Here is a 26,626-nt window from a genome sequence, read left to right as displayed (position 1 = left end):
TGTAATAGCTGTTGTTAATCTGTTGAACACCCTCTGCAAGATGCTGTCTGTGCGCCTGTCTTAAGCCCAAAGAAAACACTGCTCTGTACCGTGTAAATATTTAAAGTCAAATACATACGGTTCTTTTGCTGTTTCTAAAGGAAGAACAGTAATGCTTCTGTCTCTTATTCCAACCGTGGGCTCTCTAGCTAGATGGATACCTAAGCTAATAAGAACAATTGCAACCCTGAGTTATACTTTCGCCTGAACATCTGGATTTCTGCAAAACTATAATAAAATATACTAATGTTTGCAGCTAAGAGAGCTGTCAACTGGCTTAGAAGATATCTGAAATCTTAATTGTTAGACGTAACAGAAGTATCATTTCCATTATTGAGAATCCTAGTCAAGCATTGGCTCCTGCTTTCTGCTCTAAAGCTCTTTGCATCACGCTGTTTTCCATCAGGGTTATCTCTAATTGTCATGTCCTCTCTCTGCAGTTGTGTAATATCGATTCTCGTAACATTTTTAATATAATTTTGTGGTTCTCGCGGGGCGTTCAGTTTTCACAGCGCTGGTTTTATGTCTCTCGTTGGATGAAGCAGTGACTCATTAGAAGAAGCACCGACGGGCCCATTCCTCTCCTGAAAGACAGCTCTGCAGAGCTCCTACTCTAACAGTTTCCAAAGGGCCATGCCACTGTCACACTTGAGTCATCGCAGTTGTGTGTAACCTCGGTTTCCTGCTCTGTGTCGTATTTTTAGAAACGTCTGTCAGTCGATTTCTCTTCAGAACTGGCAATCATTGCGATGGCTGATCAGGAAACGGTATTGGTATCAAAGTAATCAGGGGTTTAGCGCCTCCTGTGCTCAGCTACATGAGACTACACTATTGGCTAAGAGGTGGGACATCTCTAAGCCGGCCCGCTAACCAATCAGAGCAGACTGGGCTCTGGTTTCAGACAGAGGGTGTGAAAAGAGGTGCGGCAGCTCAGGCAGTGGAGATAACATAAAGATCATGTCTGAACATTAGAGCATGGAACATAAAGGGCGGCTAAATGTATGGCTATAGAGGAACTACAGCACGGTCCACATGACTCACGTCACCACCGCAAAGCTAAAGGGAGCCTATGTGGCTAAGAGGAACAACAGCACACGTCACATGACTTCAGGTCACCACTGCTAAGCAAAGAGGCTAATGATTGGGCTATAGAGGAACTACAGCACGTACACATGACTTCAGGCCACCACCGCAAAGCTAAAAAGTGGCTCAATGTTGGGCTTGATGAAGGAATAGTTGTCCTCATTTAGATACATTTCTTCACTTGTTTAACCACTGAACTTATTATCAGAAAACCACCAAAAACACATTCAAGAACTTCACGAAAAAAGGAAAAGGAATGCTCAATCATGACACATTTCGGTTTTTTTTGTTGGTTTTAAGTATAAGCGCATCAACTGAAACCAAAACTACTCCGAAATCTTGTGAGTGCCTCGGTGAGTTAATAGGAAATCGCGCCTGTCCTTAAAATTGCTCAATCTGTCCCGGGCGTCTCTTTCTAAACCTTCTCACCCAAGCCTAGCCGCTAAGCCGCAGCAGCCAGAAAAACAGGTTTAAAGTCTAAAGAGTTCCAGAGTCAGTGCATGTGTGGAGGATTAAATAAGCTCATGTTTGCTTCACCCAGACAAACAGAACGCCGCTCATTGTCCTATCACATTGTGAAGAGTACAGAGGTCAGAGGTCAGCTGGAGTGTAAAGCATATTTGAACAGGGCAGAGCTTGTGTTATCAACACAGTTCAATTACATGCCCACCGACCCTGCTGCAGAAATGACAGTGACATCCTGTTAATATGTTAAATATTTACACATCTGCATACTTCCTGTAGTGTAAAACACAGTGTTGGCTCAGTGTCAGCGGGCGCATCAGCAGCTTATGACAGCCTCACTCACTGCCGCTGCTTTCTGCTGACATTCATGTGGAAAAAAACTGCTGAAAATAAGAGACATCATCTAGAATCCCTTACGTTGCATCTTCTCTGACCCTTAACTGCGGTACTGAAAGTGAGAAGTAGTTCATGCAAATCATAAATAATGAATATACAGATGTTTTGAAACATTTTCCACCCAACTGGAGCTCAGTTATGTATAGAAGATATTTATTATAGACTATACTGTTGTCGCCAGTGATTATTCACAAGCTTTGATACAGCAGTATCACATAATAAAAGGTACATGAATATAATAAAGTTACAGCACAAAAAGCCGTTTTAATGAATATTTATTTTACATACGGCCCTTCTAATAAAATTATAATATTTAATTAAATGCAAAGTTTTATTTAATTTTTTACATTTTATTTGTTGTTTTATAATTATTGTTAAATATGTTTAATTAAATACAATTAATTCAGAGGTTTTTATGACAAATACTATATTAAATGTATTTTTTGGACAACAATATAATATTATAAAGCCTGCCGTTATATGATTTTAATTCAAGACAATGTCACAATGTGTATAAATATTATCTGCAGCAGGGTTTTGTCTCAACTGGGTAACAGGGTTTCTGCTAACAGTACAAAAACTATTCTTTTTATACTATTTATTTTTACATAATGGCCCTTAACATTATAATATGAATTAAATGCAAATGTTTTATTTTAATTCTTATTTTATTGGATGATTTATAATTATTTTATTATTTGTATAATTTTTAATAAATATGTTTAATTAAATAAAATGAATTTGGTGTTAATTCTCAGTTTTTCTAAACACAAATGTAATATTAAATGTATTTTTTAGGCAATAATGTAATATTATAAAGCCTGCCATTATAAGATTTTAATATGGCGTAATTTTGACCGTAAGTGACGTTAACCCCTGAACGAAACCCAAAGATTAAACTGCTTTGACACTCCTTTATCGGTGGATCCGGACACATTTAGGTGTGGAATCCTGACGTCTGTGGCTCATTAATACTGTTGTGACGCCCCCCCCCCTCCTCTCATAAGCTTCCTCGGCCTCCTTCGTCATATTTCCATATTTATCTCATTTATATACATTTAGCCGGCGGCCGTTCTGTCAGTCAGAGGCACAGCAGGAGCTCCGGTCATCTGCAGCCGGGAGCTCCTGCTGGTGTGAGGATCTGCCTCTTCTTCTGTGTCGATGCTTTACAACAACGTCTCTGTGTGGTGAGCTGGCACTTTGAAACACAGAATATTTTACACCTTTCATGCAGATATGGCAGAGAATTGCATTTCCAGCCTATGAAGTATGGATATTTTCCTACTTTTCTGAATTATACTTGACATTAACCTGAATATTCTTCAGGTTTGAGACATTTGAAGATATTATCATTGATTTTTAAATAACACAGATGGACATGTTTTACATTTTTAGGTCATTAAGCTTAAGAATAATCATTAAACCAATGTATAACGGTAATAATCGTTAAGGTTTTAACTCTTAATGATGTTATATTTGAGTGCTTGAATTGCACAAACCACCTTGATATGACTAGGGCTGCACAATTAATTGACATTTTAACTAAATGGCGACATAAAGTAGGCTGATTGTGGCTGAATGACATAAAAATCAAATGCACTTCTCTGCAGGTTCACCGATGTCCTCTATATCTCAGCACCAAACACCCCCCCCCCATGTGTTTTCGATGCCTAATAAGGCCCCACTCGTACACTAAGTGTCAGCGTCTCTGCTGACTGGCGGTCCAAAGTGTGGAGGCTTCAGAGAGTCAGCTGCGGGTGATTCACACGGCTCCTCTCTGAAAGAGGAAGTGTTTACTTCCTAGCTTCTTGTTCCTGTAGCTGCAATTCAAACTGTTGCATTCACATCTCCTTCCCACTCACATTCAAATGTGCAAACCCACTGGGAGTACTGGTTTGATCAGTGGGTCCCAGTATGGGCCTCTATGAAGGTATAGTTTCAGTGTAATTGAGTTATTAAAAAAAAGGGTTAAATTGGCTTTTTTGGTGTGTTGGCTGCAGAAAAGGATTCTTGTTCATCCTCCTTTGCTCCTCTGTAGCCGGGAATACGTAAACCTAGAAGTAATGCATATATATATTGACTTAAAATAAGACCCCTTTGGTTTATTCACCTACAGTCTGAATGCTACCGAGGCTAATCATATGTCCAATTACGCCCCGTTGTTTTTTATATATTAGCCTCAATTTAAAATGTAAGAATCCCACAGGCATCTGTTGTTTCAGACACTGGGTGCTCGTACATATTTGCTCTTCATTGTATTTTTCATTTACAATATGTATTAGGACAGAGGCTAGAGGCTAGGTAGATTGCTAAGCTAATGCCAACCTGTGCTTTCAGGCATGTTTCTGTTGTTTGCTCTCCAAACTCACCCGGAGTTAATTGATATGTCACAAAGCTGCTCTAGTCCTGGACATTTTATTTTCCCGTGGTCCTGGCAGCATATTTATGACCGTGATGCTCCTCTGCTGCTGCCTCGCCAGCACTATCAGAAGGTAAGCCCTGCAGGAACCACGTCCTCAGAGGTTGGCGGTGCTCAGGGTGCTGCTGAGGTGTTAATGGGCCCGTGGGGGTGGGGGGGTGCTAATTGATTCATTCTCTCAGCTCTCATTCTCATTAACACCTGTTCCCAGGGTAGCATGTATATCTCCAGGTTCACCCGCAGCCTCCCATGTGTCCCTCATCCTCCCCCCCAAACCTCCCACAGTTTAGCATCAGGGGACAGGTGGCAGGGAGAGTCCCAAACCAAGGCCAGGATCTGGAGGAGGTCTCAGAGCAGCTTTTCATGACACAATACAGACCGATGCACCGTGCAATGAACCGGCAGGGTGGAATATAAACGTTAGTTAGTTAGTCACGGCCGTGTCCTTATTATTGCATGCCTTTGTACCCACTCTGTAACACTGTTAATGTCCATCGCTGTGGGACTAATAGAGGACTTCTGATATTGCGATTATGTCTTTTATTAATCTGCTCTTTCTCCCCTCTATGTTCCCAGTATCCGCAGTGTGATGCAGAAGTACCTGGAGGAGAGAGACGAACTGACGTTCGACAAGATCTTCAACCAGAAAATTGGTGAGTCCCAAAATAATCATTTCATTACAGCAAACAACCACCTGAAGGCTGCAGACTTTGTTATAGAATTAGCCGTTGCTACATCAGAAATATTAAATGAATGATGGTTGAAGACAGACCGCAATTTCTCAAGACCCACCGGCTTCTGTTCAGAGCCTAATAACACATGTTGTTAGAAGTTTGTATTAAATACACTCGTACATCCCAACATCTACTTCCTGGATTGGCACCAGTTTTTGTGCAGACCTTCCTGTGCACCAGAGGATGAATCCCTCGGACTTTGGTCTCCCTCTGACTTGTCCTCTAGCGCCACCATCAGGTTAACAACTGTGGTTTTGATAAAGATGATTAAACACATTTTGAGTGAGTTGAGATTGAAATGTGGGTGTATGGGTTACCGTGCAATTTAGTCTGGACATCTGTCTTCCCCAGAGGATGAATCCCTCTGACTTTGGGGACCCCCTCACTTTTCCTCGTGCAACTTAAGGTGTTTTTTTGTTGTTGCTGTAATTCAACAACGTTTGTATGAGTTTCCATGCAATTTGGTTCAGATGTGCATGTTCCCCTCAGGATGAACTCTGGTTATTTATCTTTCATCAACAGTGTCTACGATTTGACATTTCATGGATATTATCTTCATGCTCATTGGTGCTTTTTGACTCCTATGTAGTCCTGTTTCCCCTGTATGTATCTGTCCCTCTCTGCTGTCCTTGTTCTCAGCTCTTATGATGAGTTCTGTGTGATTACATCGAGAGCAGCAGAAGTCTAACTCCCTGTTTGTGCACTTATAATAATGGCCAATAACTCTTGTTTTGCCCGTTGTCTCTAAATACCTGCACAGTGTTTTCTCCCAGAGATGCTATGTGAGTGGTTTTGTTTAATTGGCAGTGTGCAGAGCGTTCAGGTAAGGAGCGTCTCGTGTTCGTCTGACACTGACCGCTGCTTCTCGCCGGTTTGAATGTCAATCATGGCCAGCGGCAGATTATATCAGCTGCAGCTAATTAACATTACACCATAAATAACTCGCCAAAAGGCCACCGGGAAACCTGCCTGCTGCCAGCTTCACGGTCTCTGTTAGCTCTCTCACTGCGGTCACCTCTCAGGTCAAGATTAGGTTATTTATTGTCAAATGCACAACAATTAAGTCAGTGAATGTGGGAATCTAAAGACATAACAAAGTGCAGAAAGGAAAGTAAATGGATAATAACACTTAGGAAGTACTAGGGTAGGAAGGTGCAGGGTGATTGAACCCAAACAGAAATGTAGTTTATATGTATATATGTGCAGTATGTACATCGCTCCACATTCGCAAACAGGCCGGGTATTTCTATAGATACAGATGTACTTTATAACTGTTATTGCAATTGAAAAAAAACATGCAAGTGACAAAAAACCCAGAAATAAGTAAATCATAAACATGTTAAATAGAACAAATTGAATGAGTTTGTTAGGTCTGTGGAAATACAGTGATATCTCTGCCTATAGTTCATAAACAGTGATTTATAACCCTCACCCTTTAACCAATATTGCACTTCTTGTTCCTGAGATATTGCACTTGTCCCCGTTGTGTATTGATGAAGTTGATAGTGCAGCCCTAATAAAAAGGCTTCTCTCAAGGCCTTTCTTTGAACACCAGCACGGTGTTACCGTCTCATGAGTCCCTCTGCAGCAGGAACACCTGCAGAGGGAAGAGAATAGTTCAAAAGAAAGAGATAGCAGTCTCTGGTGCATATGAATTACATTCTTTGGTTGATTGGACTGCTTAGTTAGTTCGTATTACTGATTCCATTTCCGCCTATGGTTCATGTGTGTTTAAGTCTTAATATTGCAAATATGGTTAAAGGTATCCATATAGTCTTTGCTTTATTGATTGCTTTGCCTCTCTGTGAACTTGTAGTCCAAATTAGGTGACATTCTGATCCATATAGGGCTGAGACGGCCCCCTTCAGAGGAGCCCAAAATTGCACTATTTTCAGTCATGGGAAGGTTCCAAAACATGCATGCAATCAAATATTTTTACACAACCATCCATTTAATAAACGAGACATATTATAGTCATGAATAAACGTGGTTGTGCTTTGTTCCTCCTCTTGCGCTGGGGTTTGTTCCTCTACTGTCACTGTGGAGTGGCTGTTTGTTTGTAGGGTTTCCTGCTTCCTCCTCCTCCTCCTCCTCGGCTGTGTAGCGAGCTGTCGGCGCTGTGCCAGTATTTGTGGCGTAGCGGGGCTGGGCACCAGGGGACCACCGAGGCCCTGCAGGCTTCTCTAGCTTTACTTACCGTCCAGCCTCGGCCCCCCTGTGTAACGACTCTGCGTTAATTCTTCCCTTTGTCTGCCGCTCCGGAGCGCTCGCTGTGTTCGGCCCCTCTGACTTCCTCTATTCTGCTGTTGGCGTGTGTGCATGATTATTAGTAAGCATATAATATCAATTGTGATTATTGAGACTCCTTTTAGAGTCGTGATATGATTCATGGACTTCTTGTGATCATCAGACGGCTTCAGAAATAAACTGAATCATGCACCACTAGTTCCACTTAGTCACATCCAGGGCTGCACGAAAAGTGGAGTGATTGTCATTATTTCTGAGTGATATTTCCGTACTTTACCTTGACCAATTATTGCACATACTAACTACCACTCAAACGGCACTGGTCTCTTGTATTGAAACTAGAATCTGGATTCATTTGCGTATTTAATGGAAACCAGTTTAAAACGGATGACACTCGAGCATCTAAAGCTTATTCACGTATTTAAGCATCTTTAAAGAAGCATCTTTAAAGAAGCTTCTTTAAAGATGCTTCTTTAAAGAAGCTTCTTTAAAGATGCATCTTTAAAGATGCATCTTTAAAGATGCTTCTTTAAAGATGCATCTTTAAAGAAGCTTCTTTAAAGAAGCATCTTTAAAGAAGGGTTTTGTGTTGTTGTGGTTCTGTGAATGTTATTTGTTGGATGATTTTTTAAAAGCTAAATGCCAGCGAATATGGATTAAAGCTGAATATTTGGCAATTTGGGGAAATGTTAACCTTAATCTTTTTTTCAATAACTGTCGACCTTTGGCTCCAGAGCTATTGGATATGTTTCAAACACACACGCCTGACACAATCCTACGCAGCCAGAAAATAAAACAATTCAGGGTTTTGTCTGAACCAGGTAGCAGAATTTTCAGCAGAAGTGACGTGAGCACCCTCATGCTATATTTTTCTAGGAAAACCCTGCAATTTATCCTCCAAACAATAAATAAACATACAAAAAAACGTTCAACTGTTGAATTTGACATCAGATCTAGAGCTATATCTTTAGTTGTAGTTCACTTCTAACAGAAAGAATATTCAAAATACTTAGATTTTTACTTTACAGCGACGTCTTTCCTTCAGTATAATGTACATTGTGGAATTAGTCATAAAACAGATCCAGATTTCACCTCATTAATCCAAGTGTTAATGTCCTGCTTAAAGGTTTTATTGTAGGATTATCTGATGTTTATCTCCCCTGACCTGTCGAGTTTATAAAAGGCTAACAGAAATGTCCATCAGAGCCTCAGATGTCAGTCCAAACCCCAACAGATTTGATCTACAGTCACAGAAAAAAGAAGTGATGTTTTTACATTTCTGCTCGCATTTTTCCCAACTAGAGAAATGAGTGTAAATCACCTTGTGGGATTATTCTGAAAGTGGATCATGTCACCTTAATATCTAATGATTATCAGCACTGACCAGAACGAGTGTAGTCTATGCAAGCCTTAAATAAAGTCCATCAGAGCCCCAGGTCTTTTAAATATAGATAAATACTTCTTTGATTGCTGCCGTAGGATAGCTGACATCCATTCGTAGTTAGACACTTTCCAGCATTTTGGACTAAATGTATTATCTCTTTAATTTAAACATCTATTGCACGTCTGTCTGTCCTGGGGGAGGGATCCCTCCGCTGTGCTCTCCCCAAGGTTTCTGCCATTTCCCCCGTAACTCTGGGGTTTCATAGGGAGTTTTTCCTTGTCCGATGTGAGGGTCCAAGGACAGAGGGTGTTCTGTGTGCACTGTTAAGTCCACTGAGACACATGTAAAGTGAGTGATATAAATCAAATTTGATTGATTGAAATACAAAGACATCAAATGACAGTCCAAAACCCTCCCAATATTTGAGCTCCAGTCACAGAAAACGTGACCACCTGGAACCCGTGATACTTTGACTCCTCGATGCTCCCTGCTGGGTTCATGGAGACACCGTGCTGCCCCGCTTATCCTCACTGATCAGTCCTTCTTTGAGCCGGCCGGGCCCTGCTTGTTTCTGGTCATTAGTCCGACTCTCCGCTCTTGTTAGCTCGTCTTGATACCGAGCCAAAGTGCTTCTGGGACATTTACATTCCAGGTGATTAACTGGCGGCCGCCCCTACCCGCTTAATAAAAAGGTCCTCGCCACAGCGAGCAGAGCGCTTTATTCTGTCTCGTATAACCGGGATTCAGTTGGTTTTTGCCCTGACCTTTCAGCGGGATATCTGCCCCATCACTGACTGTGTTTACATGCACACTGCACTGTTTCCCCAATGCTTACTGCTGCAGGGCGGGGGACCACCACTCTCAGGAGCAGCTACTTACTCCAAGAGAAGCAAAGCTGGTCCAGTTTGAGGTGAACAAAGTTGTTGCTGATTTTGGGGATAACTTAAGGCCCAAAGAAGCAAAACTGATGAGCTTCAAAGTGGTGCTATAACTGCTGCGGCAGTCACATGATGCCATGGGTCCTAAAATGCTAACTCCACATTGACTTCCATTGGGAAAGAGACGTATATAAGCCAGGCTATAATGTGTGTTGATGCAAACCAACGTCCCATTCTGAATACTTAAAGAGCCTAAAGTTAGCTAATGGCTGAATTCAGAGGTATTTTCCCTCCTCTGTTTGTTTGTCTTTGTTGAGACTTAAAAAGCGTCAGGGAGGCGGGGTTTAAGATTGAGAGGCGGGCTTTAAGGGAAACTTCAGTGTGCATTTAGATCCAGGGAAGATCAGGGTGTCTTTGTACTCAGCAGGCCCGCTTAATTGATGCCCCACCTATCAATTTCCACAGGAATGAACACTATCCAAAGCTGATCTAATCATCTTTATCTATGGGATAACCCCCTTTGCTTTAATCAGCAATGGGCAAGAGAACAGAAGAGCTTGGCTTGGGTTTTGAAGCAGAAAATGAGACCAACGACAGTGCAAACGTTAGGATATATAGAGGACAGTCCCAGTAGAAGAGGAGGCTGGTAACATCCCCCAATCAGAGGGTTGATGATCCCTGGCCCCTGAGGACAACGTTTCCTTGGAGGAGAAACTGTACCCCGAAAAGCTCCTGCTACTGGCACCTTGTGAGAGTTGTGAATGCTTACAAAGAGCATACATTTCTATACAAATGCAGTCCATTTACCATAGATAAAAATAGTTTTACTCTACAGGTCAGCACACTCGAATGAAAGCCAGCCCACGCTATCTGAACTCCCATTACAACCCACTTGTTTTACCAGCAAAACTCAGTCACCGGTGCTGTGAAAACAATCTCTCTGTGCCTCCATGACTCGTTCAGTCACAGCTAGAAGATGCTGCTCTTCTACGCCCTTCTTGCTCGGCTTATTAGCGGAGTGTTGCAGTGGTCAGCAGACAGTACGGGGGAATAGTGGCGAGGCTGGACAAAGAGCTCATGTGCTGGACGCATTTGAATGGCAAATATTTGGTTTTGTATGTAAGTATAGATAGCTGTGCAAGCGTTCAAACGTCACGCCGTGTCATTCATTCCATGTAGTGGATTCAGCAAACCACAAACACCTGCTGCTTTGTGAACAAATCCCACTCTGACAAACCCACACGCTTCTGATGAGGTATACGTTGATCAAAGTAAGGAATCTAAACATCAGCTTTAGTGTCACACCGTCGCCTGGAAGCACATTTCATTTTAGGCGTCTCCAAGTTAATCTGTCCTGTCAAAACAAAGAGTCATTCACGCTTTAATAATCAGCCTGCCTGCATAATTGTTAAACCCTTCAACTGAGTCAAAATGCTGCAGAATTGCTTTTGATACAGAGGTGCTTCAACAAAGCTGTTTTATTGAGCTGTGTCTGGCTTCATTTGTCAGCTTGGCTTGATTCATGTCTATTTCTTCCCCCAGAAACACGACCGATCGTACCAAACCCTACATTTTTAAAGTTATTGCGGCATAAAGTGTGTAGTTTTATGGATATGAACATGAATTCATCGTCCCAGGTGCGGTGGATCTCCTTCTCAATAAACCCCTTCCAGGTCTTTCCATTAAACCTCTCGGTGTGTGACTCCAGCCTCAGAGTCCGACGGTGATTTATCCGCTGCAGAAGCTGTGCTGCGTTAGAGTTTTGCTTTTGAATTCGGCACACTTAATGTGAATTTTGTGTCCTTGAGCTCGCCTGGTTGACTGTCATGACAACCAAGGTCAGAGAGAAATCACTGCAGAGCTGCAGGAATGTTTTACCTGCAGGGCGCAGATGCAGAGGGAAATGGACCATTATTTTGGTGAGGAGAGCAACAGTAAAATGTACTTTGAATATTTAACAAAGAGGAGAGTTTGATTTTAAATATGTAGGAGAGCGCAGGGAGGAAGTAGGGCTGGGTGATATGGATTTAATCAAAAATCGACTGATTATTGATTAAATACCTCAGCAGATAGGGGATAAAACTGTCCGCCTTCCTCTGCTGTTCCCGTTACTGTTTCCTGTCTGTCTTCTTCTGCTGTTCCCTTTAGTGTTTACTTCCTGTCTGTCTTCTTCTGCTGTTCCCGTTACTGTTTCCTGTCTGTCTTCTTCTGCTGTTCCCTTTAGTGTTTACTTCCTGTCCGTCTTCCTCTGCTGTTCCCTTTAGTATTTACTTCCTGTCTGTCTTCTTCTGCTGTTCCCTTTTCTGTTTCCTGTCTGTCTTCTTCTACTGTTTCCTTTAGTGTTTACTTCCTGTCCGTCTTCCTCTGCTGTTCCCTTTACTGTTTCCTGTCTGTCTTCTTCTGCTGTTCCCTTTACTGTTTCCTGTCTGTCTGTCTTCTTCTGCTGTTCCCTTTAGTGTTTACTGTCTGTCTTCTTCTGCTGTTCCCTTTAGTGTTTACTGTCTGTCTTCTTCTGCTGTTTCCTTTAGTGTTTACTGTCTGTCTTCCTCTGCTGTTCTCTTTAGTGTTTACTGTCTGTCTTCCTCTGCTGTTCTCTTTAGTGTTTACTGCCTGTCTTCTTCTGCTGTTTCCTTTAGTGTTTACTGTCTGTCTTCTGCTGTTCCCTTTAGTGTTTACTGTCTGTCTTCCTCTGCTGTTCCCTTTAGTGTTTACTGTCTGTCTTCTTCTGCTGTTCCCTTTACTGTTTACTGTCCGTCTTCTTCTGCTGTTCCCTTTAGTGTTTACTGTCTGTCTGCCTCTGCTGTTCCCTTTAGTGTTTACTGTCTGTCTTCCTCTGCTGTTCCCTTTAGTGTTTACTGTCTGTCTTCTTCTGCTGTTCCCTTTAGTGTTTACTGTCTGTCTTCTTCTGCTGTTCCCTTTAGTGTTTACTTCCTGTTGCTGTCTCTGATGTCCAGTGTTCTGTCTTTTAACCTCTTTGGCCTTAGCAACGGTCTGTTCTCCTTAGCAACGGTCTCTTAGCCAAAATTAACACCATCTGGAATGGCCAAATTGACCAATTAGAATCGAGTATTCCACTTAGCTGTGTAATTACACACACGAATAGACTTAAAATGACATCATAGGGTGGACCTTTAGTGCGTCTCACAGTATCAATATCATTTCCCAATCACCCGGCCCCAGAAGAGCGTCTTCTTTCACTGGCCTTGAACTCCAAATCCTTAAAGGGGGTTAGTGTCTCTTTTTAAAATCTCTTTACAAAGCTGGGGAGGATCCACCTTCCTCTACATCTTTTACATGGCCGGTCTTACTGAAAAGCCAGACAAAAAAAATCAGGGTCGGCCCGAATGTCCGTTATGTAATTCCCATTCTGTACGCTCTAAATTTAGCAGGCATTCTGGTCACCACTTCACCTTGAATGCTTAAAAAAAACAAGTACGTGACTCCTGCGTTCAGAGCCAGATCTGGGATGTGTGTGACTCCTTTGTGTCCTGCTGTTTTTTAAAGGGGTTACAATACGACTTCTACATGTATGACCACGACAGATACTTAGTTTTTGCACAGTTCTGAGGTAGTAGTACACTAGGGCATATACAACTTAAATCAAACCTTCTCTAGTCAGTATTTTAATGCTCATAGATTACATTTTAGGCATGATTATTATCACTCACTGTGGAGAGTGCTTTAGCGTCTTTCAGCTCATTGTTTTGGTTTTGGACATTTGAGCAATTTACTCAGTGGACATTTAACATGACATGCATTTAAAACTAGCGTTGCTCTGAACCAGCCATACCACAATCATAAGGTTATTTAAAGCCTCGGGGAAGTTCACTTATTTTTAGAAATTGGTCACAGGCCCAGATGTAACCGCGACTTGGTCCGGGTCCAAACACACTGATTTAAATATATTTAAAAGACCCTCTTAATATCAGCTGGCTGAATACGCTCCTGGAGAAAGCAGCATTGAAAGTAAAAAAAGGGCGTGTCCGCTGTCAGTAGTTTCTCTCCGCAATACTGCCGACAAACAGACCACCCCTACTGGAAACATGTTGTTCATTTTGCATGTAACTACGAACCGGCCCCCCCAATTGGCTGTAGTTTAATAGGAAACTGGTAATTAATTGGGGGTTGAGACAGAAAAGAAATCCAGATAATTGACAGTTTTATTTGCATTTCCTGTCTTCTTCTTCTCTTCTGTTGTCGCCCCTCAGAGGACACTAACGAGAGCGCAAGCAACCTTAAACAAAGTGGAAACAATGCATACCCTGGGATTCTGACCTGCTCGAGTATTCCATGAGTAGACCCTAACCCTGTACCCTCACCTTCCCCCAACTCTCCAAGAGGAAAATTTAAGGGGTTTTGGTTTTACTTAGATTGCATTATCTCACAGCTCCGCCTCTGTTTACATCTTTCGGCCATCTTTGCATCTTCTTCTTTTTTTAAACATCTTCTTCTCCTTCTTCTTCTTCTTCTTTTTTTAACATCTTCTTCTCCTTCTTCTTCTTCTTTTTCTTCTTCTCTCTCTCATCATTCTTTCCCTAACATCCCTCTCTCTCTCTCTCTCTCTCTCTGTTTCTCTCACTTTTCTCTCGCCCCGGCGCTCTCCCTCTCCATCTGTCAGACTTCTGGAATGGATGATGGAGAGTTGCGGGTTGCCTAGCAACTGCTCTCGTTGCCACGGTAACCCCACCAGAAGAACTGCTGCATTTGCTCGTCGGCCGGGGAGAAATGAAATTGATTAAAGGAGGAATAAAATAGGTGGTGAAAATCAGAGAGAGAGAGAGAGAGAGAGAGAGAGAGAGAGAGAGAGAGAGCATGGTGTGGTTTTTTAGTTTTTAAGAAAATAAATGGAAAGAGCCTCAGAGATCTCGTTTCCCAGAATGCATTTTTTTTTATCCCGGAGGCCGTGATGGGTATGTCAACAGACTGTCCACGCCTCCGGCCTCTTCACGTCTGTCCTCACCCGTCGTGATTCACACTCTCTCGCATCACAGGAATCTGATCGAGGCAGCTATTAAACACGCTCACTGTAATTCAGTTTATATCTTTACTGCCTCGATTACAAATGAACAAGCAGGGAGGCAGAAAACACAGTCCTCTCAGTGTGTAGCGTCTCTACTTTAAAGAGTCCTCTCCTGCTGATGTTCAGGTGTATATCAGTATGTAGTGTCTCTACTTTAAAGAGTCCTCTCCTGCTGATGTTCAGGTGTGTATCAGTATGTAGTGTCTCTACTTTAAAGAGTCCTCTCCTGCTGATGTTCAGGTGTATATCAGTATGTAGCATCTCTACTTTAAAGAGTCCTCTCCTGCTGATGTTCAGGTGTATATCAGTATGTAGTGTCTCTACTTTAAAGAGTCCTCTCCTGCTGATGTTCAGGTGTATATCAGTATGTAGTGTCTCTACTTTAAAGAGTCCTCTCCTGCTGATGTTCAGGTGTATATCAGTATGTAGAGTCTCTACTTTAAAGAGTCCTCTCCTGCTGATGTTCAGGTGTATATCAGTATGTAGAGTCTCTACTTTAAAGAGTCCTCTCCTGCTGATGTTCAGATGTATATCAGTATGTAGTGTCTCTACTTTAAAGAGTCCTCTCCTGCTGATGTTCAGGTGTATATCAGTATGTAGAGTCTCTACTTTAAAGAGTCCTCTCCTGCTGATGTTCAGGTGTATATCAGTATGTAGTGTCTCTACTTTAAAGAGTCCTCTCCTGCTGATGTTCAGGTGTGTATCAGTATGTAGCGTCTCTACTTTAAAGAGTTCTCCCCTGCAGTATGTGGTAGACTCTGGTTGTATTGACACCTTCACACCCAGAAAAAGAACAGAAACTGAGCTCTTTATAATCTTTGCCACACTGAGTCTCTCGCCTTCTCAGCTCTGTAATCTCAGTGAGGTGTCATATTGAGGGATTGGCTTGATGGTAAATGTTGAAACTCTTTTATATAAATTGGTAGAGGGCGGGGGGGGGGGGGGATTAAGTAACAATGGAATTTAAGGGATTTATACACATACTTTACAAATGCATTGCTATGTACTTTAGAAACAGTCCTCTGACAAAACCTGCATTGTGAAAGTGTAATTGCATGATGGGGTTTGAAAAATCATCAAGAAAGTGGGCTCAGTTCTTCTCTGGAGCCGTGTGTCTGTGTTCAATAAACAGTTCTACTTAATTATTAAAAAAGTCCAACACATTGAAAAGGCTCAGCGTCAAGGCTTTAAAAAAAAATGAAATCAGTGTTCAATAAGTGTTGATAACAGTAGCTTTCGATTTTTGAAAAACAAGCCTTAGCTTTGTGAAATGAAACAGTTCCTCTATGTGGCTTTTTATTCAGAAACAATCACCATCTTAGGCTTAGTATTGGAAATGGAGCTTAAAGCTAAGCTTCCTGCAACAAAAGGTTCATGTAAGGGGCTTTTACTTTGAAAATCAAGCCTAAACCTATATCTCCTGTAATTATAGTTACTTTTTGTGACTTTTAATTTGAAAAACAGGCCTGTTTTGTTAACACAACTAAATGAATTGAGCTCTGTTGTGTAACCGGGCTTCAGATAGCTTCCTGTGGTTTGGGCTCTGCTCCTCTTTTAAAGACCGTGTGTTGGTCAATAGTGTACATGTGTGTCGTAGTTCACCAAAGTTAAGCACTCACTGATTCACCCTGGCAAGCAGCATTGCTGATAGCAGCAGTATCACACGTGTTGGGCTGTTTGACAACGTTTACCCAACATGCCACTGACACACGTGAACCTGAAGATGAGCCTCTTTAAGTTAAATGTGAGGGGCTGTGCAGCTGGATGTGTCGACGCCCTGCAGACTCTCGATAAGCTGCTGTTATGTCGTGTCTCATATGATGTATACTCTCTGCCTGCAGCTCCTGGTGGAACGCTCTCAGCTTGTTGTTCTTTATTAACTCACCGTCTCAAGGTGTACATAAGTCTTTGTAAGGTGTGTGTGCAGGTGCTTTAGCAAACAGTGTAAGTTGTTTCAGGACCAGACATCCGCTCTGTCGTCTGTTTGAACTTCTGCACAAACACACCTGTAGGTAGAGCCTTCAGGCTGCCTTTCAAAGACCTTCTAACCTCACCTGGTGTTATAGTCACATCATCATGCAGGCTCGATAGCATCCTGTGTCATCACGCTCTCCAGGGGGCAGGATATTGTACTCCTTAAAGAGTTATCTCGTAATGAAACGTGAGGATTTATGAGCTGAGTTTCCTATTATTCTGAAATAGAATGGCTATACTTAATTGCATTCTGACAGGGTAATAAAATACTTGATTTCCCACATTGATCACGGCCTAATTGCATCTGATAAATATTTGATGTGTTATATTCAGGCTGGGCTGACAGGTTAACCATCATACTAGTTAATGTGTTTCTGCCTTTTTAATCAGCAGCTGAGGGAGATTAAATATACAGAATGAGTCAGCTTTATACTCAGAAAAGTGAGCATGGCTCCAGAATGTATGTATGTATAGCCTTCCTCCTAACACAGAGTAACTCCTGTATTGATCAGTGGAGCAGCAGGAGATAAATTACTGAATAAATCATTTGTTTTTGACCGTCAATCTTTGAGTTTTGCACAGTTGCAAAGACAAGGCAATTTATTACCTTTTTGGTTAACCCGTGGTTCTATGGGTTTCAGTGCATGTAAATGGTGTGCAGAGGCTGGAATCCCTGTGTTGGGGAGACGTCACTTCATGCATGCGTACAGAAGTGGAAACAACACGTGTTGCAATGAAATAAACAAACGAACTATGGAACAAACAGCAGTACGATGTGGTGTTGTGCTACTCCGACTGATAACAGGAAGCTTTTGTTCCCTGACTCTCGTCTTGCAGGCAGTGCGTCGCCCCAGGGTTAGGAAATTTTTTCACAACCAAACCCCCCCTGGATAAAAAACAAGCAGTGAGCTAATTCTGGAAGTGCAACGCTATAAATAAAGGACTGTAATGACCGGAGAAACAGTGGTACATTATACCAACACGGACCGGGGCGATGTGACATCGGTAGGGTTACGTCACAAACAACAACAACTCTGTCTGTAAACAAAGCGAGTGAAACCTGAGCGTTTAGAGGAGGAACAAAGCAGTGAAAAACATCTCTACCTGCAACGTTTCATAGTGGATTCACTTCTGGATCTGTGCGGGGGTTTAATCTGAGAGCCACTTTGTTAAATCCCTCTTCAGAACAAATCCCCCCCCCCCACCCCCCTGTCTGTCACTGATTAGCATTTCTCTGCTGACACCCGGTCCATCAGACTGCAGAGCAGAGAGCAGCACATCTGCAGAATATCAACACTGTTTGCTAATCCTGATGTTCTATCTGACACACACACACACACACACACACACACACACACACACACACACACACACACACACACACACACACACACACACAGAGTAAAGGTCATAGATGTTTAATGCAACACAGTCCGCCCCCGTCTCATGTGACCTGTCGATGAGAAACCTTTCTTTTTTATTTCCTGTAAATCAAAATGAAACTAAATGATGCTTTTTTATTTTAATTCACTTTCCTTTTCAGATATATCTTCTCACTTTTTACACAGCAAAAGTTGCTCTTATTGAGGCCACAGTTGAGGAGAAACTACGAAGGGTCTCTTATCTACCAATGCTATGACACATTACCTTTGATAATTCTCCATCTAGGCTGTTTTGTCCCGATCAACTAATAAAACTAATGTAATTATCTGCTGCCTTTGTTCTCAAACCGATCAATGATCAAAAGTCTCAACCACTACTTCAATAAAGCCAGTTTCAGTATGTCTACCACCCCCAAAATACAGGATAATCACTTTGACGTGCGTGAGTGAGTGAGTGACGGAGCAGAAGCCTGTCCAGTATTTTTAGAAATTTCAGGTGATCCCGCTAATGAGACGGAGCTCAGAGGAACTTGTGTGTGTGTGTGTGTGTGTGTGTGTGTTTGTGTGTGTGTGTGTGTGTGTGTGTGTGTGTGTCTTCTCTGGAAGAGGCCATTTGTTGAATTAGCTGGGCAGTGTTGAAGTGTTCAGCGATTAAGGTTAATCCTTGAGTCTGGTGATGTAAGAGCTGTCGTTTTCCCCTCTCTAATACCTCCTCACACTTTCTGTGTGTGTGTACACACACGCACACACAGACACGATGCGTGTTGGGGCGGGGGGGAAATGATGCATCACGTCTGCAGTGGAGATAAAGCAGAGGGGAAGACGAGGAGGATGGATGATAGTGGGCGAGCGGCCCGAAACAAAACGCTGCTGCTGCTGCGAGAGTCACAGCGAATCAGAGAGCAGAAGCTGAGGAACTCTTCCTCTTTGTTCTGAGACTCAATTATCCACCTACACAGGGGTTACCGCTACACTTATAACCACTGAGTGCTGGTGCATTAGTTATAGTAGGGTTTGGTCTTACACAGAGATTACAAAAACCTTGTTGCATGCAAACACTTTTAACATCTTACGACCTATAAATACTTACGACATGCATCCAGCGTGATGCACAGAGAGATGCACGTCTGTGGAAAAATACTGACACAGCAATAGTATGTTCATTAACTGAGCTATAAGATAAAAGCAGGATTCTTTTACCCTAAATTGTTTTGTTTTTTAAATATTAGGCTACCCAATTGTTTTCCTTAATTCTACCTTTTTTATTTAGATTTATATCTTTTAATGTCATCCTCTTTTTGTTGTATGACTGTTTTCATTGCTGCCTCTCCTTATTTATTAGTTTCTAATATTTTAAACTGCAGAGAGAAGAAATGCCATTACGTACACGACTGTATTTTAAAGTTATGGTGCATTTAACACTATGTATGCCACCTGATCTTCTCCCACCTTCCATCACGTACGTGTGTGTGTGTGTGAGTGTGTGTGTGTGTGTGATCTGTGTCAAGAGTCTCTTTAATCGTTACCCGTCTGCGTTGCTAATACCTGGAGCTAATGATAATCAGGTTAGCTCGGAGTGATCAGCACGCTAACACTGAGCGCTGTGTGTTTGTGTGCGGTGGTGAGGCGTCAAGAGGACACACAGAAACAGGAAGTGGTGTCATGATGTGCAGACAGTACACAGTCATTGCAGGGTTGGGGGGGGGGGGGGGGGGCGGTTAGCAGAAGAAACACTGTACATGTCATCCCCTGTATCTCCATTATACACACAGCGCCTGCAGCCACGGAGGCAATTACCATGGCAACAGTGCTTGTCATCTCTGCAAGCAACGTGGATGCATTGTAAACCCCCCCCCCCCCCAACAAAAAACAACACCCTTCTCCTCCTCTCCCTCCCCGTCTTCCTCCTCCTCGATTCTGATCTGACTGAGCGGCGTCAGATCTCTATCGGTCGCTGCTGACTCCTCGGAGTGTGTCATTCTCTGCATGTAACGCCTGCTGCCATCGTGTGTGTGTGTGTGTGTGTGTGTGTGTGTGTGTGTGTGTGTGTGTGTGTGTGTGTGTGTGTGTGTGTGTGTGTGTGTGTGTGTGTGTGTGTGTGTGTGTGTGTGTGTGTACGTGTGTGTGTGTGTGTACGTGTGTGTGTGTGTGTACGTGTGTGTGTGTACGTGTGTGTACGTGTGTGTGTACGCCTCAATAAGAACACGACCCCCCCATTATAAAGGCTGGCGCAGCAGGTGGTGTTGGCTACAGAGCGTCCCTCTTTCACTTGTTTTGATGTGCTTTAAATGGGTCTGCACGCTAACAGTAAAATATGAATGATATTTGGATGCCTTCAGTGTACCGCTTCATCCGGTTTCCATTTATTTCAGGTTATTTTCAGTGTTGAATAATCTGCAGATTGTTGTCTAGATTAAATGTTAGAAAAATATTGTGAGGTCCGTTCAAGGTGCGAGAGGATGCGTTGTATTGTCCTCTAAAGAGTAATATATTATATTAAATATTAGTGTTTTATTTCTATACTTAAATAATCAGAAGACTAATATTTTGTTTATTTTGTAATTATGTTATTTAAATATTTGAATGAATAAAAAAGAAGTGACGGATAAATTACATTTGTATTATGTATTTATTTTATCTACATTCACAACATTTGTATTCTGATCAGAAGACAGTGTGTTGGTTTGTGAAATGATATTTCTCCTCTTCCTCTCCGCAGGCTTCCTCCTCTTCAAGGACTTCTGTTTGAACGAGATCGAGGAGGGCGTCCCGCAGCTCAAGTTCTACGAAGAAGTGAGTGTGTGTGTGTGTGAGGGGGATTAGACTGCAACATAGGATTAGGCCTGTAATCCCGCTCATTGAGATTTGTTTTCCCAGGAAGCTCTGTGTGTGTTTGTGTCTGTGACGTGATGGACCTCTGGTTTCAGATTAAGGACTACGAGAAGCTGGACTCAGAGGAGGAGAGGCTGAGCCGCAGCCGGCAGATCTACGACGGATACATCATGAAGGAGCTGCTGTCCTGCTCACATGTGAGGACACACACACACACACACCTGCAAGGGCTCCTCTCAGGGCTGGGAGATAATTGGAAAGAAATTAGAAAATAAATCTCCTCGAAAAAAGTTAATTTTTCTCCAATTCTACTTTATTTTTTTGTGAAATATTAAAAAAGTATCGCTTTCATTACTGTTGATTCTGGGGAGTCATTTTGAACAGTCAGAAGATGGAGCAATAAACCAAGAACCAAGAAAAACAAGACATAAAACCAAAGAACAATAATAGAAAATATGCAAAACAAAAAGTAAATAAATTAGAAAAAAAAGTAAAATAAATGAAAACATTAAAAACAATTTAATTAAAAATAGAAAATTATCATTTAAAAGGAAAAAGGAAAAGCGAAGACATTTTAATATTTATACAAAATAAAAGGGCCCTTTGGAGAAAATAAGAGTTGATATTTCAAGAAGATAAAAGAAGAAAAGCTGAACATTTTAGGTTAAGTCCAATTTAATATGTTGGTTTTAATCTGACCCTGACCCTTTCATTAGTGGTGTATGTAGATTTCTGCCTTACAATAAGACCAGAACAAGTTTATACCATCGATAAAATAACTGTACACTTCTAACTTTAAGTGGATTTAGTTTCATGTTACTCTTTAAACACAAACACCCCACAGTGTTCAGAGGCCTTCTGACTGCAAGGCGACAATTTCAGCTTTTAGTCAGTCAGAGCTGTCTGAGAGGAAGTCAATAAACACACACACACACACACACACACACACACACACACACACACACACACACACACACACACACACACACACACACAGATATAAGTCTTGTTCTTGGGGAGGGGGGGGGACGCACATCCTCACACAGAAAACAGAACTGAAAATACTGGAAAATCTGCATTCCTTTAACCTCCTCTTTGTCCCACAGCCGTTTTCTAAGAAAGCCGTGGACCACGTGCAGAGCCACTTAGCAAAGAAACAGGTTCCCCCGACACTCTTCCAGGTAACACACACACACAACACACACACACACACACACACACACACACACACACACACACACACACACACACACACACACACACACACACACACACAACACACACACACACACACACACACACACACACACACACACACACACACACTGCACGTCTCAACACCTGTGCTTCAAATAATCTGGTTTTAGTGCAACTGTCTTGACCCGGTCAGTGATGACCACAACTTTTCAGTCTTCCTTTTTTTTTTTAAGTGGCCCTATTCTGCTTTCTGTAGTGTTCCCTTTCCTGTAGTGTGTTCTGTAGGTGTTGGTGCATGTAAATGGTCTGCAAAGGCTAGAATCCCAACGTTCCTGAACACAGTGACATCACTAATGGAAACCTTGTGCTCCGATTGGCTAGCACTCCAAGTGACAGGCTAAGGGGCGGGACATCTCTAAGCGCTTGACCAATCGTCACAATAAAGCATGCACCTGAACATGAGATGAATAGGGCCCCTTTAAATGAACACCCTTAAAACATCAGAGGGTGCAAATAATGCGTGTACACACACACACACACACACACACACACACTCACACACTCACTCTCACAGTACGCTGCAGTTTTTCTCAAACTTCTTCAGTAGATGTGTGTAATTGCACAACATTTTAACCTTTTTTTTTGCAAATTTGAGTCAAACATGACGGCGTTAACACAGCTTCTGTATTAAACAATTTGAATATTCAGTCGGTTAACGGCTACAGAGAGCAAGACGTCAACAAATAAACGTGTATCAAACAAAGAAATGAAGTCAGTTTTTCCCCTTTAAGCTGAAAATCAAATATAATTCATCAATTATACAGAAAGTTGTGTTTAAAAACCTGTATAGAAAGTTAGGATATCTCTACGCTGTGATTGGTTGCTTCTCGTCACATGACAACATGTAACTATTTGTAAAAGTTTCTTGTTTCCTTTAAAAAACGATCATTTGTAGAAGTGCAGGGTTTCCCACACACAGACTTTACTTACGGCGCCATCCGCGATCGATTAACTAGTGGACGATGATCTCCTCGCTCTGCGCCTCCTGTACTTGTTTGCTCTGCCATCGTGTGAAGGGTCTGCTAACAAGCGACAAAACAGAAAGGGAGACCTTACGAGGAGAAGAGTACGGTCTCCCTTTCCCCCTTTCCCATACATTATTATTTATAGTATTTTATTTATATATTTCAATAAATAAAATAATCCTTGAACAATAAATGTCCGTTGAAGGTGCAAGAGGATGCCTTTTATCGTCCTGGTCCTTTTCAGAAATAGTATATAGAATATTAAGGAGTATTTCACTTTTAACAGCCGACAAAAGGAAGGAAACAGAAGCGCATTGTCACAGATTGACTGAGTTTGTTGTCCCTCTGCAGCCTTACATAGTGGAGATCTGCGACAGCTTGAGAGGAATCATCTTCCAGAAGTTCATCGAGAGGTGAGACGTGGGAATTAATCATCATCTGTTCGCCTCGTACAGTAACTACACATTTTAACCTCATTCTTTTCTTTCCCCTCAGTGACAAATTTACTCGTTTCTGCCAATGGAAGAACGTGGAGCTCAACATCCATGTGAGTACTGGATTTACAATCACCTTTAGAGCTGCAGAAATCCTCCAAATCAAATCAGATCACACTCTGAAAACATGCTAGCAGTCAAAGCATTCAAAAACAAAAAAGGAAAGCTGGTTAGAGAGACAGACAGACCTCAAATGTACGCTTTTTTCAGGATTTACATGGATTTTTTGCTACTAATTGGTTGCAGACGCATTGATTTCTGGGTATTTTGTGTTGAGATGTCGTCTACCTACTACAATCAATCCAAGGGGCTGTGGTTTACTTCCCCTCTTGCACAGGCTCTGTAGCTCAAACCATTAAGAAGCTGTGCTCTGAAACATGGTTTTATATCATCCCTCTCCTCTTCCCCCCCCCAGCTGACCATGAACGACTTCAGCGTCCATCGGATCATCGGCAGGGGCGGCTTCGGGGAGGTGTACGGCTGCAGGAAGGCCGACACCGGGAAGATGTGAGGATCAATCATTTAAAAACATCACGGTTTACTTTCTAAATGTGTGCTAACTAAATAACTTTGAATGTCAGGTATGCCATGAAGTGTTTGGACAAGAAGAGGATCAAGATGAAGCAGGGGGAGACTCTGGCGCTCAACGAGAGGATCATGCTGTCATTAGTCAGCACGGGGGTGAGTTACAGAACATGACTCAGCAGATCAAGCGTCTAGTAAACACTTTGTGCATCAATCAACTGAAAAACATCGCAGCACATCGTCTAGTTCTTATGTAGATTAGTCATTCATAAACACCCAGTGTGTGTCAGGTGATTTATGACGGGTTTATGTATATTTCAGCAGCCTGTTGGCTTAGCATGATCACATAGACAGAAGTATTGGGACACCTATGGCAATGGGACTGAATGAAAGTCCTGAATTCAATGATTAATGGTGTCCCAATACTTTTGTCTATATGGGTGTTCCCACTTTTATAATAAGCCCTACCTGCAGTAGGAGAGCTTCGCCTGTGCTTATATATAGTTTATCTCACTACAAAGTATTGGGGTTTTTCTTAAGCAATGTGAGACAGTCCTTTTATCTTGTGGCCTGTTGTCTTGGTTGAATATTAAAGCACAGGTTGCTATAAATATCATAAAATGTGTGAAGTTTCAAACTATTTGCACATTTACGATGCCTATGAGTTCTAAGCAATTCCAGCGAAGATACACTTCCCATTTCATTGACCCTTCGACTCCCAAAGAAGTTAAATTATGTCATACATTGAAGAAAAACCCAGACATTTTGTCCAGAAAGTAAAAGATTTCAGGCATCAGAAAATCACTTCTTCTACTTCTCTAATATTAACATTTTTGCGACCCCTCAGATTCATGTAATGACTCTTTGCAGGGGCCCCAGCCCTAGGTCTGGGACATGCTAAATAAGCTTTATGAGCAGCAGGGTAGAGTACGGTGTATTTGAGTGCCATAGGACCATTAATGCATGTCTCTGCATCATCACTCTCCTTCCTGCTTTACATCGAAACCTTACGCTCAATTTTCTGACCTTTTTTCTGACTTTTACTAAATATTTGCAGGACTGCCCGTTCATCGTGTGCATGACGTACGCCTTCCACACCCCCGACAAGCTGTGCTTCATCCTGGACCTGATGAACGGTATGACCTGCGCCTCACATTAATCTGGCCCCCCTCCCCCCCCCCGCCCCAGACTCAGATTTGATTACAGTCGGGTCAGAGATCAGCTGATGGGATTCTGACCTCATGGTGACGCTTCAGTCTGCAGCTTCTTGTTTACTGTCAGCCAACACACCTCATCAATTAGTAGCTCCAATTGAAGGGGCATTAACAGGGTTTGAGGGGGGGGTTACATGAGGTACAGTGCCTCTGCCTGCCGCTCGCCCTAAACCGTGTATAGCACAACATTAGAAACAGTACAATTCCATTTTGATTTAAAAACTCTTAAAATCAGTCCAAAGTTTGAATCTTATTTCAACAGTTTCAGTTCGTCAGCTTCCCTCCTTTAATTCCTGTATATAATTCTGTGTAAAAGCACTTCAAACATCTAAACATCCGAGCTCTCTCTTTAAGAGTCTTCCTGCCGCTCTCAGCCTCACGATCAAAGTGCTTAGTCACTTTCTAAAGTCCACACAGTCCTTCCGATCAGCGGTACAGTACCAGAGGGAAGAGCCTCCCATTGATCCTGAGTTTCTCCCCCGAGAGGATTACCACAGCTGTATTGATGGGTATTGATGTGTGTGTGTGTGTGTGTGTGTGTGTGTGTGTGTGTGCGTGTGTGTGCGTGCAGGAGGAGACCTGCACTACCACCTGTCTCAGCACGGTGTGTTCAGCGAGAAAGAGATGCGCTTCTACGCCGCTGAGATCATCCTGGGTCTGGAGCACATGCACAACCGCTTCGTCGTCTACAGAGACCTCAAGGTACGCATCTCAGTCCAGAAAGAGCCTTTAAAGAGCGGTGCAGGGATGTCGTATGTCTGTGTTGGACCCTGAAGGCAGCATCTCCCTGGTCCAATAGAATTGCTCCATGTCATTATAATATCAATTAGCCGTTTTTTCAACCTGTCTCCTTGAGAAAACCTCCAAAATTTCAACAGATCTTGGTTATTTTAATCATCTAAACCATCTATTAAGAGGTCCCATATTTCACAGCATGCTCTCTTAATAAAATAGTTGAGTTTTTAGATAATTTATCAGTGGATTTCCCTAAATTCAAACCCTTAACATTACAGTTTTTAGACAAAGGCCTTAGATTCAAATCAGCCGTGTTTTTAACATGTCTCCTTGAAAAAAGCACCAAAGTTTCAACCAAATGTTGTGTTTTCTTTTGGTGTTTTAATCATCTCAACAAGCTGTTAAGAGCCCACATGTTTCACAGCATGCTGCCATAATGAAAAAGTAGAGCCTTTGGATGATTTATCAGAAGATTAACAAGAAGATTCAAACCCAAAATCCGCCATGTTTTCAACCTGTCTAATTGAGAAATGCCATAAAATGTGAACAAAACGGCTGATTTTTTTAGATATCGTCGCAGTGA

General features: G+C 42.2%; 1 protein-coding gene across 1 annotated transcript in view; it reads left to right on the top strand.

The window, feature by feature from the left end:
• The window catches only part of grk3 (G protein-coupled receptor kinase 3), a 44,941-nt gene that overhangs the window by 7,563 nt on the left and 10,752 nt on the right, over positions 1-26,626 (top strand). Inside the window, exons 2-11 of the mRNA XM_063889823.1 lie at positions 4,979-5,055; positions 20,741-20,814; positions 20,949-21,050; positions 21,960-22,034; positions 23,427-23,488; positions 23,571-23,622; positions 23,985-24,076; positions 24,151-24,250; positions 25,152-25,230; positions 25,880-26,010. Coding sequence (XP_063745893.1) covers positions 4,979-5,055; positions 20,741-20,814; positions 20,949-21,050; positions 21,960-22,034; positions 23,427-23,488; positions 23,571-23,622; positions 23,985-24,076; positions 24,151-24,250; positions 25,152-25,230; positions 25,880-26,010 — 844 coding nt within the window. The remainder of the gene's footprint in view (positions 1-4,978; positions 5,056-20,740; positions 20,815-20,948; positions 21,051-21,959; positions 22,035-23,426; positions 23,489-23,570; positions 23,623-23,984; positions 24,077-24,150; positions 24,251-25,151; positions 25,231-25,879; positions 26,011-26,626) is intronic.

This window comes from Eleginops maclovinus, chromosome 8 (assembly GCF_036324505.1).
Source record: "Eleginops maclovinus isolate JMC-PN-2008 ecotype Puerto Natales chromosome 8, JC_Emac_rtc_rv5, whole genome shotgun sequence".
Taxonomy (NCBI): Eukaryota; Metazoa; Chordata; class Actinopteri; order Perciformes; family Eleginopidae; genus Eleginops; species Eleginops maclovinus.
Note: the sequence above shows the minus strand (reverse complement) of the source record. Positions and strands in the feature narration are given on the sequence as shown.